Genomic DNA, 15,121 nt, shown 5'->3' with positions numbered 1-15,121 from the left:
CAAACCTGAATTATGACAGTTACCCTTAGTAACATCACAGCTGCTCATTTTAGCAAATTAGCACATTTAGTACTATTGTGGGATTTTTAGATTATGGAAAGGGGGAAGTGGATGTATGACTTTATGTAAAAACCTGCACTTACATATTTAAAAATCTAGTCACTGAAAGTTCACATCTGTGAACAGTGTTATCTTGAGGTAAATCAAGTATCTTTCCCTCATCAGAAAAGATTGCTGAGCTCCTCCCCTCATGAGTGGCAATTGATTAATAACTTCTCTCTTCTACCAAATATCTTCTTTATTTTTAATATGTATTATCATATTTATTTAAATATCTTTATAAGATGCCTTACATCTGCATTATATCTGCAATATAGAATCAAATATAATAAGGCTGTATAACTAATCCCAGGGTCTCGCTGCTTTCAGCCTACAAATGCCACATAACTTGTTTTAAACAGCACTAGGCAAGAGAGGGGCTACCTGCTTCACCAGTGGAAGAAAAATATTTTAGGATAGAGTTGTGCTCAGGCTGGATTCCCAGGATAGCTTTAAAACCCATTTTTTCTAAATAGAGTTTTGAAACTATAGTGCTCAGATTACATATTCATATATTATGTTCAAATTTGAAATTATGTTGCTTGAAAGTACATGGGTTTATGTTCAAATTTCAAATTATATAGTTTCAAATCCCACTGTGTTGAGTGTGACAATAAAAATGATTGATCTGATGGGTAACCAAGTGAAGCCATGGCTGTTTCTCCTTTTTATGCTGAGATTTGCCTATAGGAGTGACTTCCTCAACTAATTTGTTTATTAATAATGGAAAAAAAAATAAAGCAGTTCATTGACTTGCTGGGCAAATGGGCCATGATCTGTTTCTATACGAAGACACCATAAAAAATTTTCCTTCTTTCAAAAACAGCAGAGCAAATAATCCACAGCAATTTCTTACTTTAAGGTTAAGAGACCCAAAAGGTTGTCAGTTGATAATTTACAGGCAGGTAGGTAGTGTAAATTCTGCATGAGAAGGAGAAACCCAGGCTCAGACATTGGAGGAGTGACATTGCTGGTGACAAGCATTGTAGGAGGCATAAATGTCACATCTGGGAACTGATGTGTTTCAGTATTAGATTTGAGTGTCCAGCTGACATCCTGCTGGCACCCTTGTGTCAAATCTTCCCAGCACAACATTCTGCTAAGGAAAGCACACAAAATTCCTCAGGAGACACTCAGGTCCTCTTTCACTGAAGGATGATTTATGCTTTAAGACACGCAGGTTGTTTTCCTCTACAGATATTGGGGACAGGAAGGAAAGTGTGAAGGGAAAGTTTGTTTTAATTTTAACCTTTTAACCATCATAGTGGTTATTTTAAATTGTTCCTAAAATCCACAAAAATGCCTCAAAACTTTCCACTCTAACAATAATCCCTGGAAGAGATGGATGATCAGAAAAATATTAGAAAATAAAAAAATACGTTAATTAATGTGCTTTGCTCTTGTAATTGTACTCATGTTATGGATTTCACTGCATCCATTTTTTTTCTGTCCCTGTGCATCTCAGGTGAGTTATTCCAAAGACTTTAAACAGGTGTCTGTCCACCTATTATGCTTTTTTTTACTTATCCTTCTCTTCCTTGTAGCCATATCTGTAATTTTCTTTTTAAATTTTTTATAATAACAGCTATTTTTATCACTACAACTTCTCCTTTGGAAATTTAAACAGCTTCACACAAGCAGTTCATACACAGATAACCAAAAAAAAGTAGCCAAAGTAAAGTCTTTTGCTTTCCTGCTTGTTTTCACTTCCCTTTTTTCACACTTCAGTGTTACTGAAAATACTTTTCTTGAGAAAAGATAAATGCAACTGGCCCAAATGAGCAGAAGGAGCCACTGCATTTTAGGAGTATGAAACGTAATTATCTATTTGTTGAACAATGTGGACACAACACAAGAACATTAGAAATGAAAGAGTGTAAATACAGAGCAGCAAATCTCAATGGATTACCCCATCTCCCAGTGATTGGTGCTCAGATTCTTCGTGATCTCTCTGCCCTGGAAGATGAGACATTTTGCACATCTTGAAGGTGAGAAACATGCACATGATCACTGTGGTTTGTCTCGTGCAAACTGTCACAGAGCAAGAAGCCTCAGAGTGCTGACAAAATTACATTTGAGCTGTTGATGCAAAATACAGCCAGTACCTGCTGTGGCACCTAGTTATGACTGGTGAGACGTAGAAAATCAGGATTGGCCACAAAAAGGTGAAAAGAGCTGCTTTGGAGAGGCTTTGCTCAACTGAACAATACAGGGTAGCAAAGATAACTCACTGGAACAGTTTGTACCTAACATATGTGTTCCTGGATATTGCTCATCCTTGTCATCATCACTACATTTGACCCTTTAGAAATGCTTGAAAATTGCTGTGTGTGATAAATCTCTTCAGTTCTGGTATTCAAACCAAAACTGATCATCACAAATATTAACAGAAAATGGAGTATAGTTTTTTTTTTTTTCATCTGTGTAATTATTGCCGTTTTTCATTTGAATTAATATTTGAGATGCAGGTTAGCCTCGACATCCCAGAGGGAGACAGAACTGGAAATCTTCTGGGCTGAGCCAAGCATCAAACTATTAAACTCTGAAAGCCTGAGAAGATAAAAATGTGCTTTCAATTGAAGAGGGGTATAGGTAGAAGGACGAGTTGACTTTAGACACAGGGTGGATTGTGGTATTACTTCCTTCCCCTCAATGGTGCATCAAGACAAGGGAAAATGTTACCAGGAGAAATTTCATAAATTGTCTGCTGAGTGTTGTTTTGTCATCTTCAGTGTGAGGGGTAAACTTTTCTGCAGGCCTGGAGAACTGAGTGGAGGCAAGTGAAGCTCTGAAGTGGGGGTGGATGCAGTGGCCAGTGGAAGAAGACTCTTCCCTGGACAGGGCTGAGAGCCTGGAGAAAGTGAGGAGTCAAGCCTTCTCTCCTCCTTCCTTATATTGGGCTGGCACTTAGAGCATTCCTGCTGGGAAGAATACAAGCTCCCAAGATGACAGGCCAAAGCTTCAGGACAGTCCTTCAGTGCCTGCTTTTTCTTGTGGAGTGTAAGTCCACACGTGGCTTCACTTTGGCAGCTGAGGTGTTGCATTTGGCAGCTGACAGCCATTTACAGGTGAAGGTCTCTTTGACTCAGCCCCAGCCCTGTGGTTTAGTCCTGTGCCAAACACCAGGGAAAAATTCCTGCTCCAGGCAGGAATTTTCTCCATTCATTCTGAAGATGGGACAATACTGAACCCAGCTTTCTTTTTTTTTTTTTTTTTTCAAATATGTCGAAGCTGCTCTACAGCTTCATCTACCTTACTTTTGTAGGCTGATCCCCATGTGAGATTTTGGGTGCAGGTGATACATGGCATGAGGAATGATGGTGGTTTTAGCATTTACGGTATGATTTTAGAATAGGAACTGACAGAAAGGAGATGGATAATTTTATGTCCAGGGACAAAACTTCAGATCCCTCTTGAGAGAGCTTCATAGCCACCAAAAAATCCAGTCCAGCTCTCAGAGGTGGAGGGATGTGACCCGCTCTTTCTCAGTTCGTGTCTGAGGAGGAACCTTTGAAACATCCCCCATCCCACTTGCTCCACTGACATGTCAAGGTGGCAGCTATAGGTCCATAACCATTACTGACACATTTTTAAGTGATGCAGTGCTAACTTTCCATCTTGTCTTCTGATTCTCAGGAAATACCAGCTGGAAAAAGAAAAATGGAACGTTTTCTAAACAACAGTTGCAACTACACTTGCCCAGAAATGCCCTATGAAGAGAGTCGGATACTTCTGGTTGCTGTTTACAGCATTGTTTTTGCTGTAGGCCTTCCAGCAAATTGCTTAACTTCTCTGCTTACTTTTGTACAAATTCAAAGGAATAAAGTACATGCCATCTACATTTTCAGTTTATCACTGTGTGATCTGATGTATTTAAGTACCTTGCCTATCTGGATTATCTATGTGCAAAACAACCACAAGTGGACCATGAGTGACACTGCTTGCAAAATAACAGGATTCATCTTTTTCTGCAATATCTACATCAGCATTCTGCTTTTGTGCTGCATCTCTGTGGATCGTTACATGGGACTGGTGCATTCTCTGGAATCAAGGGGGAAAAGAGAATGGAAAAACACCATCATAATAGTCTGTTTTCTCTTTGTTGTGGTTGGACTAATCCACATTCAAGTATTTTTCATGGAAGAAAAGGAAACCTGCTTTGAGAAATTGCCCCTTAACAACTTTCTGGCTTCCATAAACATTGCTAGATTCCTATTTGGATTTGCCGTACCCTTCACAATCCTCATTTTTACAAACTACAAAATTTTACAAACTACAAAAAGAAGCAGCAGCTTGACCTGCCACCAGAAAGCCAAAGTGAAGTACGTGGCTATTGCCATTATTCTTATTTTCTTGATCTGCTTTGCTCCATACCATGTGATGCTCATAGTAAGAGCCATATACTTTATGTTTCATCATGACTGCCCGTGTCCATTTGAAAAAAAGGTATATTCAGTTTTTACAGTGTTTCTGTGTTTAGGCACTGCAAACGGTGTTGCCGATCCAATCATCTACGTTTTGATCAGTGAAAATGTCAGAGAAGAAACTTACAGGACCCTGAGAAGATGGAGATGGAATTCATCCAAGCTAAATTCATCCACTGATCACAATACTGACACCATAAAATTGGAAATGCCAAAAGAATCAGAGGAAGAGGGTCAAAGAAAAGAAAACAAAGAAATAACAGATTCATCCAAGTCAGAAAGCCTGTACTAATGGCAGAGATCAGGAAAGTGGCAGCTAGCTGGTAGCTGCTGGAACAAATAAGAAGTTCCCAATGCCAGCTGCAGGACACAAGTTTTTGCATGGTGACATCATCTTGCATGTCCTGCATGGGTCATTAACTCCTTAAGAATATTGCACTATGGGAGCAATAATTCACATTTCTGTTTGACTCCTACAATAAACTTTGCCCACCAGTATCACTGGTGCAAATATGCTTTGCTAAGGATATGCGGAATAAACTAAGTTACTTTGACTCAAACTAGGATCTTAAAAGCTTGTTTTTTTGGACTCCTTTTCTCATATGAAATAAAACCAGTTTTATCACCTCAGCAAAATAAAAAAGCACTGCTGAGGAACAATATACTATTTCGATGGTTGAAATTTTTGCTTCTTGAGGAGGTACATGTTCTCATACATGTGCTCTGCTGTTAATATTTGTGGTTAACCAGTGGAAAATATTAAAAATTAGTAAGTCTTTCAACAAGTGCCTTGAGCATTTTCCTTGTACTCCAGTATGTGACACATTCAGGAGAATTAGAGGGCAAAGAATGGCCTGATAACACAGACCAACAGTACTGCTGCTGCAGTCAAGATCCTGCAAATTCTTAAAAGGCAAAAATCTAATGCTTGATAGTTTACAATTAGAAAATTTTACTTGTTTTGCAGATCAGATTTCAGAATGCACTGAAATATACAGAAAATGTATGCATTTCCAGGTGGAGTCAGGGACCGCTTTTATGCCATCTCCAAATGTTTGTTGAACTTGTGGTTCATTTCTGACTAAGCTAACCCTTCCCTTTTGTTATTGATCCCACTTTTACTGTGTAGGAATCTGTAGAAGACATGGGTAGGCTCACAGATGGTATGGAAGGTTGGCGGTCTGGAGAGCACAGTGCTTCCTTCCCACAGCTGGGAACTCCCTCAGACACGCTGGGGCAAATTTCACTGTTGCTGCTCCCATGTCTATTATGAATAACTTATTGATAGTAGTTCCTTGTGCCTTCGAACAAGAATTTAAAAAATAAGAATGATACAAATATGGCAATGTTTATCTAAATAACTTCATCTTTTTATGTGATTCAACAGACAGATCATGAATCAGTTTGAGCATGAGTTTGTAGAGTGTTTCATAGCATCATTCCATTTACTATTTATGTATTATGTAATATTATTACATATTACATACATTATTACATCATATTATTATTATTATTATGTATTTCTGTGACATGTTGAAATTGTTTTTTGACATTGACATTTCTGCATTGAATTAATATTAACCACTCTAAATATAAATGCAATACTTTTTATCTTTAAATTGCCATAGATACTCCTGTATATTATGTTCTTATATATTCTTATATTTTTGTAAATAATCAATATGCCAAAATTATATATCTTCAATTTATTATATGTATTACATATTTCATTTTTAAATTATTTAATGACTCCTCTGGTATTTATCTGTGAAATGGTTTTGTCCTCAAAAGCAGCCCACATATTACTTAATTGGAGTTTGTTTCTCGGAAAAACATGAAATCCTGTTGACGTGCAAATTTAAAAATTCTGGATTTCTATTTATATATGCATCTCAGAGATCAAACTCTCTGAGGTATCAAGGAGAGACCTGCAAAGTGCTGAATATCTGCAACTTTCCATTTCTAAAGAATTCTGCAGCAGCAGAACATGGCGCATGACAGCCCCTGCTAGCCAGAGCACTGGTGACTCATCTCTGCAGATGCACATGCAAAGTGCCCCAACCTCAGGATTTTCATAGTCTGAAAGCAAACTTTAATGAATAACAGCAGTGAATTTAGAGGAAACCAGAGGTACAGGCTTCTGAGCTGATTGACACGGATGAAAGTTAGCTATTGACCTCAATGAATTTAAACCTCTGATGATTTTCCTCTGATAAAAAGTGAGTGTCAAGGGAGGGGATTGCCCCACTCTGCGCTGAGCTGGTGAGGCCTCACCTCAAGTTCTCTGTGCAGTTTAGGAGCCACAACACAAAAAAAGACATTAAGCTTTTAGAAAGCAACCATAGAAGAGCCACGAGGATGGTGAAAGCTCTGGAGGGGAGGATATGAGGAGTGTCTGAGGTCACTTGGTCTGTCAAGCCTGGAGACTGAGGGGAGACCTCATCATGGCTTCCTCATGGTGGGAATCAAGGGAGCAGGAACTGGTCTCTTCTCTCTGGTGACAGTGACAGGACCTGAGGGATGTCCTGAAGCTGAGTAAGAAAATACTTAGGTCAGATGTTAGAAAAAGGTTCTTCACCCACAGGTTGTTTGGGCACTGGAACAGGCTCCCCAGGGAAAGTGGTGTTGGTGTTGGACAACACCAACCCTGACAGGGCTCAAGAAGCATTTGAACAATGCTCTCAGGCACACGGTGCAAGTCTTGGGGTGTCCTGTGCAGAGCTGGACTTGATGATCCTTGGTAGGTGTCTTTCAACTCAGGATATTCTACAATTCTGTGAACCAACCCTGGAACCCAGTGCCATAGATGCAGGGGTCAGGGATTATCAGGGTCTGATGCAACAGCTGCAGTTCTGCCTCAGTGAAGCTGTATGCTGTTCTAAATTACTGTGTCATTATGCATCTTCTCTTAATGAAAATCCTTGGAGTTTCTTTGTTCAGACACACTCTGAAACAAAAGCTTTAGAAGTGACAAAGACTTGTGCAGCCTGATCTAACTTAAAAACTTAACTAGATAATCTCCAGAGGTGCTTTCCAAACTCAAATATTCTGTGATAGATTACTGAAGGGATTAGGGGCCTGGTACCAAGCAATGCATCCACATGGAAAAACTGCAAACGCTGACTTCTTTGGATAAACAGAAAAGCAGCTTTATGGCTGAGTGAGGGCATCAAGACACATTCCATATTGTCAAAATACCCCATCAGATAAAGTGATTGCTTCTTGTCTGATAATTCAAGCACACTATCTATTTCTTGTCAGCATCTGACTGGGCCACACAGGCAAAAGAAAGGTCTCAGCACCAGCACAAGTGTGAGATACACAGCAAAGGGCACTTCTCAGTTCAGAGCAGATCTGAGGGGTGGATTGATTGTGTGGGTCTTTCCACCCTTTCCTCAGCAGAGACACCACCAGTGAGCCCACAGGGACTGCTGTGTGCTCTGAAGAAAGGTTCAATTGCTATATCAGATCTGCAGTTCTCAACAAGCCATTTGGATCTGTACCCACATGGATCTGGCTCCCAACTTTCCCAACTCAGCCCAAGCTATGAGATGAGTTAGAGAGAGTACAGAACCAAACCTAGGCTGCGCCTCCCAATTTGGTCATTAGATGGCCAGGTCTCCACACACAAGGCTCAGGGCAGGCAAGCTGCTCACTACTGTAAGGGGTGGGATTGGAAAATTTTACTCTTTTATATTCAGCATTTACTCGGGTATAACTTCCATCAACTTACTAAAAGAGTGGGCTATTGTATAAAGAAAACATTATTTTATTTTTACATGTGTCTCAGACATTTATAATATACCTGGGAGATAAGCTCATTGCTGATTATATTAAATATGACTATAAAACATGAAGTGAATAATTTCCAGCTATGAACTAGAGCTGGCCGGACTAGTTTTTGTAGACAGTACATTTTATATTTTTGCTTATTCATTAATTTTAAGTTATATCTGAAGACTGCAATTTTTCAAAGTAAATTTTAGCATAACTCACTTATAAAACTATATTCCTGACTAAGAAATGCTTTCGAGTTCTGTATTAAATTCTGCTGCAAGAGGATTGCTATAATTTTGCTACAAAGCTGGCAAAACCCCATAGGAATTAACTCAGACTCTCTAGCTGGGACAAGTTTCTTCTGCTATTGGTGACCTTGTGACTGCTGTCATGTACAGCCTAATGTCAAATTTATGCTGGGTAGTGAGTGATGAAATCTAACTCAGAACCAGGTGTTCAGAAACATCCACAGCCTAGTGGCTTTTCTTAGTGAGAATATTGTCATTCTGCAGCACACACTGTGGGACAGGTCTTCTAGGAAACTTTCTGTACAGTAAAACAAAGCCAAAGTTCCCCGACAGTTTGGAATGCCAGTCTTATTTTCACATCAGCACAAACCAACAGCAGCAAATAAGAGTGGAGGGACTGCATCAGAGAGATGCAATAATTTTTTAACCTCTTTGGCTTGCAGGGAAGCATACAGGTGCCAGCATCCCCACAGTTGGTCCTCCCAGCATGTCTTCTGCACCGGGTCTAGAGGATGTGATACTAGTCCTCTCCATCTCTTCCAGTGTCTGCTGGAAGTGGGTCTTTTGCATGGCATTACTCTCCATCTTTCCCTGCAAAATGAACCTCTGCACAGGAAAGAGTGCTTCTGTTTGCAGCAGGGATGCAGCATGGCCTCATGAGTCAAAGTGACATGAATGTGAAGCACAAATTAAGAAATGTTATCCCAACCTGGACTAATACTAATACCCTGGTAACAGCTGTAAGTAGCTGCCATCATGAGCTGTTGGTAAGAAAAGGTAGGGCTCTGAACTCATTATGTCTAATCTGTAATTCAGATCACTGATAACTTCTAGGACTTTACTCTCTTACTCCATCCTGTAAAAAATGGTCAGAGGTAAGGAAGCAGAGATCAGCCTTTCAGACAGAAAGTCTGCTGAGGAGATAAGATATGTGGAAAAAATGTTACACAACATCACATGAATATTGTCTACAAGAGCAACCGCTCACTGCACCATGAAATGATCCATTCTGTTTGGTAGACTCCATCAGTGACAGGGCCTGCGCATTTCAGACCATGATCACAGAGCATCCCTCTATGTTCAAAGGTCTGTCTTGAAATATTTTCTTGAGGGCAATGAAGAATCAAAGAGAAGAGAGATACTGTGGGAAAAGGGTTCTGTATGATGTACAAAGTCCTGAAAAACCTTGTAAACCTTAAGTTACAGATGTTCTGAACAAATATGCAAATATCCATGTTCAGAAAGCTACTTAGAAATGCAGCAGCCTGTATCACAGTTCCCCATCTATAAAATGTGACATTTCTTCCCTTGAGCATTGTCTGGCTCCCCAGTTTAAAATAAAAGCCCTTGCAGGAGATACTAGAAAGAGTGAGCAGGTGTGTCTGTGCATATTCAGAGCTAATTGCAATGGAGCACACAGAACAGCACTGTGGAGGCAAATATGAGGTATTAAAGCACAAATTATAATTACTCAGCACTTTCAGGGTCAGATTCAAAGTACTTTATTTGTTTCTGCTTATGCCGGGCATCAGAAAAAAAAAATATGCAGACTTTCATTTTAACGTTCTGTCTCCTTCTGGTAACATGGGCACTAGACCCTTGGGGATTTTGCTGGGATTTTCCTCACCATGATATTCTGGTGTTTGGAGGTGTCTTGTTGTTTTCAAAAGATAAGAATGATACTGATCTGAAGAGTTGATTTCCAGACTGGAAACACTCAGGGCCAAGCACTCAAAAGGCTCATACTACCTGTCAGGGTACAGAATTGAAGACATCAGTAGCACTATTGCACTGCTGTACACAGGAGGCCACCAGCAATTATGTCTAAAATCCCCAGTTCTTGAAGATCTATCCATGTGTACTCTGCCTTTCAAGTTCTTCCCTTCCTCACACTGTTTTCATGAGCTGGGAAGCACTTTCTTAGCACCAGTTTTCTGGGATGAGTCTCTGACAGTGTGAATCTGATACACTTGAGACTACAGCACTATTACTTATCAATTTTATTAACTGGGAGCAGGGGAGTCTTGCCTTTCTTAAATACAGTCAGGAAGACGAGGCTCACACTACCCACAACACATCATTTTTTATTCTTGTATGTTTGGCATTTATGAGGCAATGTGTTTGATACAGGACGTTTGATGAAATATAAAAATCCTATAATTTTCCATTTAGCTGCATGTATGGTTTCTAACTGCCTCTGTTTCTTTTGTTCAAATCCTTCCTAAAATAAGGCTCCCAGTGGAATGGTGCATGGCTGCACTGCTGGCAGGTACGGCTGTGTCCCAAAGGGGACAAATGCACAAGTTTCACACTAAACTCAGGACTGGATGGAGTGATATGAAAAAGGGAAGAAAAATGTACATTAAAAGCAAGGCAACTCAGGAGTTATCACCAACTTCTTGTTCACTTGACTTGTGGGAATGGTCCACCAGCAAAAGTCAGGAGATTCCAGATAGGCCAAGAACAAATCTGAAGTTTCATCAGAAACAAGAAGATGACAAATGAGGATCTTCCTCAGTACACAGTGGTGGGAGGCAGATACAAGCAGACTGTAAAGTCAGAAGGGTTTGATGGGAAACTAAAGGTCAGAGGGCCACTTCAGTTTACACAAAATCAGAATTCAAAGGGTGTGTGATTTTACAACTCAGCACAGGGCTTTCCCTACTGAGAGGCTGAATGGACCATTCTTGCTTTGTTAAAGGACGAGTCATTGCCTTTTCTGACCAGAAATATTCCCCTCTCATGAGAGGGGAAAAGCTGGAAGTTATACTAAACATTTCTCTTTTTGTTTTCCTAGCATTTAGTTTCAGATAGTAGAATAAATTCTTAGTCAAATTCCAAGATAAGAAATAACACTGTACAAAACCCATTCCAAATAAATCAATTAAACCAAAGCCATGAAAATAGCCATCCTCCTCCTCACTTAAGGCTGTGGAAAATTAAATGTGAATCCAAACTTTTTTTGCTGGACCATAGTTTCAGATTATAATGACTTCAACACCTCAGAATTTGGAGAATTTGGGGGAGTTTTTCATTTAGAAATGTAGCTTGGGCATAATCTTCCATGATGCAGGGCAATATTAATGTATAACCTTGACTTGTCCATCCTTCAGTATCACATCTACTTGAATAGCACAAAGAAAAGTTTTTTATGAAAGCAACATATCATTGAAATATTCAACAGATCAGTCAAGTATAAGTTGTAACTTCACTGCCCCTATTCTGAATCACACAGAATTTTAATTTCAGAAATAACATTAGGAGGTTTGTTCACCCTTTTCTATACTTCCAGCTTTTGTTTAGGATAAATTTCTTTGTTTTTTCCAATATAATTCAAGCTCTAAGTGTTTTTATGTCAGAGGATAATGTTTTTTCAGTAGTTTAATATAGTCACAAGAGGGCACCAGACTCTACCCTATTTCTCCTCCTGGGCATGGTGAACTTCACAGGGGAAGGAAAAAAAAAACATTACCAGGGAGTAATATAAGTACCTCTTATATCCCTAAAGTTCCCATCTTGTAAACATAATTTTTAAGACTTTGTGCTCCTCTTAGGTAGAACAGTCTGTACAGAGAAGTGTGTTTGTGTGCTTATTCTGACCATGCAAATAGCTGTGGAGCCAGACACAAGATCAGGCTGTAATATTTATCCAAATATGGCAGAAACACTAAACCTTTTTCTAAGGATGGCTAAAACCAGGCTGAGAAACGAGAAAAAAAAAAAAAAAAAACAAAAACAGAACTGAAAACAAACAGGGAAATCACTGCATCACGGGTAGAAATAAGACAATTCTCTTGCATTAAAATAAAAAAAATGGAAAGTGTTGGAACTTTGGAACTTTCCAGGATCTGTCCATGATTCCCTGGAGAGGATGTAAGTGGCAAGAGGCAGGCAGACCATCTAAGGCATTCAGCTGAGTCCCATGCAGTATCTAAACACCCAGCAAATTCTAAACAACTTTCTGATGAGCCCCACTTTGCCTCTCTGCCTTGGCAAATCACTCTCCACATCACTCTGCACCACTGCTTGTGGCAGCTCCTGCGACTTTACCCAAGTCTTTTGGCATTTGGTTGCATTTGTACGTAATACCAATTAAAAATTTATTGTTCCATTAATACAAGACATGTTGAAATGATTGCTGGGAACCCACTAGCTACTGGCAGATCACCAGGAGACAGGAGTTAACATTCCTTTGCTGCTACAAAAGTCAAGGCTGTCATTCCCATCGAGGTGCAGGACCAGAGCAGAGAACAAGACCAGCTCACAGCCTGTTATCTCTGTTCATAGCCATGCTTCTAACTGGGTTAACCCTTTAAACAGACAAGGCACACAGGTGTTAACAATCATTCTCTTAGGAAAAAAAAAATCACATTTTTAATATGCCTTTTCATGCCTTAGTTTACCTACTTCTTACTTTTTGATACTCTTATTAAACTGTAATTGTTTTGTTCCTGCTATAATTTTTTATTTTTACAGACTATGTAATTCTGCCTAGCCATAAGCAAATCAACATCAGCAATAATTTGTAGCTACAGTACATTTTCCTTTTAACCTATTGATTCATCAGACTCTCAAATAAAACTTGGAAACAATTCAAACACTCAAATAAGCCATCACAGCCACCGTCTACTCTTCAAGGCTCACAGAGGATCATTTTAATTTGCAGATAAAGCATTTGCTTCTATAACCAGCATATTTCTCTTACTGATGCTTAATTTTATTCTCCTTGTTATTTATGATGGGTCTAAAGAAAATCACATTTCTGGCTTGGAAAATGTAAAACAACTAATGCCGTCAACACCTTGTTACTGAAGTCTCAACCACTGGAATTATTACTGCATATGAAACTCAGTGTTCTTATTTTTCTACTTTTCCCCCATGGATTTCATGGTCCAAATGCTTACCAACTTTAAGGCAAGCTTAAAAATAAATAACTGAACCACATATTCCTAAAAGTTTTGCTAGTTTTAACTGTGCTTTTGAATTAGAACTCTCCAGTCTGCCATGGCTGCAGAAATTAGTTTCCCACTGATACTGCAATTTTCAAGGACGTGGCTTCTAAGAACAGCATGGTGCCCCCTGAAAGGCTGGTTTCAAGAGAAAACACTGTAATATCAAAAGATGCAGAACAGCAAAAGTGCAAGCTCAAATCTGGACTAAAATATTTGAAAGCCACACTCTAATGTATGTTCAAAAATATATGAAAAAGGAATTATTCATTAATTTCTTCAGCCTGCAACCACTCCAGGCTATTTTGTTCTTACAGTATCTGCTGTTTCAAAGGAAGGTAAAGCTGATGGGGGGGGGGGGGAAATTTTTCACATGACCAGCACAAACACATTCATCAGAAGCAGACTAGCTCCCGAGATGAAAATACTGTACTTAGCTGGCTGAAAAGAAAGGAATACCTTGTGTACTGACAGGCTGCACATGGTTTTTCAGCCTGTGGGTACTATTTAATAGTAGATGCTTAGTTGCTATAGCAACTGTCATAGCCTATGGTGTTTATGCGTAGATACAGAACACATATTTTAAGCAGCACCAGATAATATGACACTCAAGTATCCAAAATGTATGTTTTAAAAGTCCCTATTAAGAAGCAGGTTTGTTCTTCTAGTTATTAAAAATCCTTTCTAAGGCAGCACTTTTGCAACAACAAACCAATCTTGTTCCTCACATACATAAACCTGAACTATCAAAATGAGCTACCTTAAAATAAAACCCCCAAACAACATTCAGCACTTTAAAATCCATCTTTGCTGACTGCTGGTGCAACATTTGGCAACTTCTGCTGTTTGGTCAAGGGTATAGTGCTTTGTCACTAGAGGTTCCTATTGTCATTAACTTGGTATTATCCAGGCTTTGTTCCTCCCTGCCAATGTCCACTACATCAAACTTATCACCTGCCACAGAGAACACCTCTGAATCGGCTGGCAACTGTAGATCTTGCTAAAAACACTGCTTTTTACTTTTACTTTGTCATATCCTCCTGGCTGAAGAGCATAAACAAATACTGTAATGAGGGCACTCTTTCCTTCAGCACCTTTCCACTCTAAGAGGAACACTCATTGTCACTGACTTCAACAGTGAGGGCCTTAGAAGGGTCTTTAACTCCAACCAAACCACTTTAGCCACGCAGGCTAAGAGAGTTAGTGCACTACTGCAAGCCTAACTGCTTCCTTGTGTCCTGTTTTCACTCTATTTCCTGCAATCAAAACATACTAATACCTCTTCTTAGCAATTTATTTATTATTGTTTCCATAAAGCTACTAGCTGGCTTGGGTAAAAGCAGTGTTGCTTTTAGCTCACAGAGTATCTTAGTCTGTACAAGCTCTTACAAAGAACTCATTTCTTGGCTCGTGTCACTCCTAATCCCCATGGCCTCCTAGTAGATAGATCAGATACCCACAGCCATAAAACCTAAGGCCTGAGGCTGGCGGCCTGAGGCAGACAGATTTCTGCCTGAGAACAGAATACTTTGCTATTATTGTGCTGACAGCCACACACCCCTCCCATCACCTGCCTACTACCACTGTTCAGTTTTTCAAACCCCAACTGAGCCTCAGCACTGCC

General features: G+C 39.5%; 1 protein-coding gene across 1 annotated transcript; it reads left to right on the top strand.

Moving 5' to 3' along the window:
* Positions 1–2,095: 2,095 nt before the first annotated feature.
* On the top strand, positions 2,096–4,815 carry GPR132 (G protein-coupled receptor 132). Its single transcript, XM_062495131.1, has 2 exons — positions 2,096–2,959; positions 3,736–4,815. The coding sequence occupies exons 1-2, from the start codon at positions 2,903–2,905 to the stop codon at positions 4,813–4,815; spliced, it is 1,137 nt and encodes a 378-aa protein (XP_062351115.1). The 5' UTR covers positions 2,096–2,902.
* The last annotated feature ends 10,306 nt before the right edge of the window (positions 4,816–15,121 follow it).

Source organism: Cinclus cinclus, chromosome 6 (genome assembly GCF_963662255.1).
Source record: "Cinclus cinclus chromosome 6, bCinCin1.1, whole genome shotgun sequence".
Taxonomy (NCBI): Eukaryota; Metazoa; Chordata; class Aves; order Passeriformes; family Cinclidae; genus Cinclus; species Cinclus cinclus.
The sequence above is the reverse complement of the archived record's forward strand: the minus strand, read 5'-3'. Positions and strand labels throughout refer to the sequence as shown.

Excerpts from the sequence above, each read along its gene's own strand:
- GPR132 (XM_062495131.1), top strand. The coding sequence starts at position 2,903 with ATGCAGTGGCCAGTGGAAGAAGACTCTTCCCTGGACAGGGCTGAGAGC. Across the intron at positions 2,960-3,735 it reads GGGCTGAGAGCCTGGAGAAA|GAAATACCAGCTGGAAAAAG; the intron begins GTGAGGAGTCAA and ends TCTGATTCTCAG.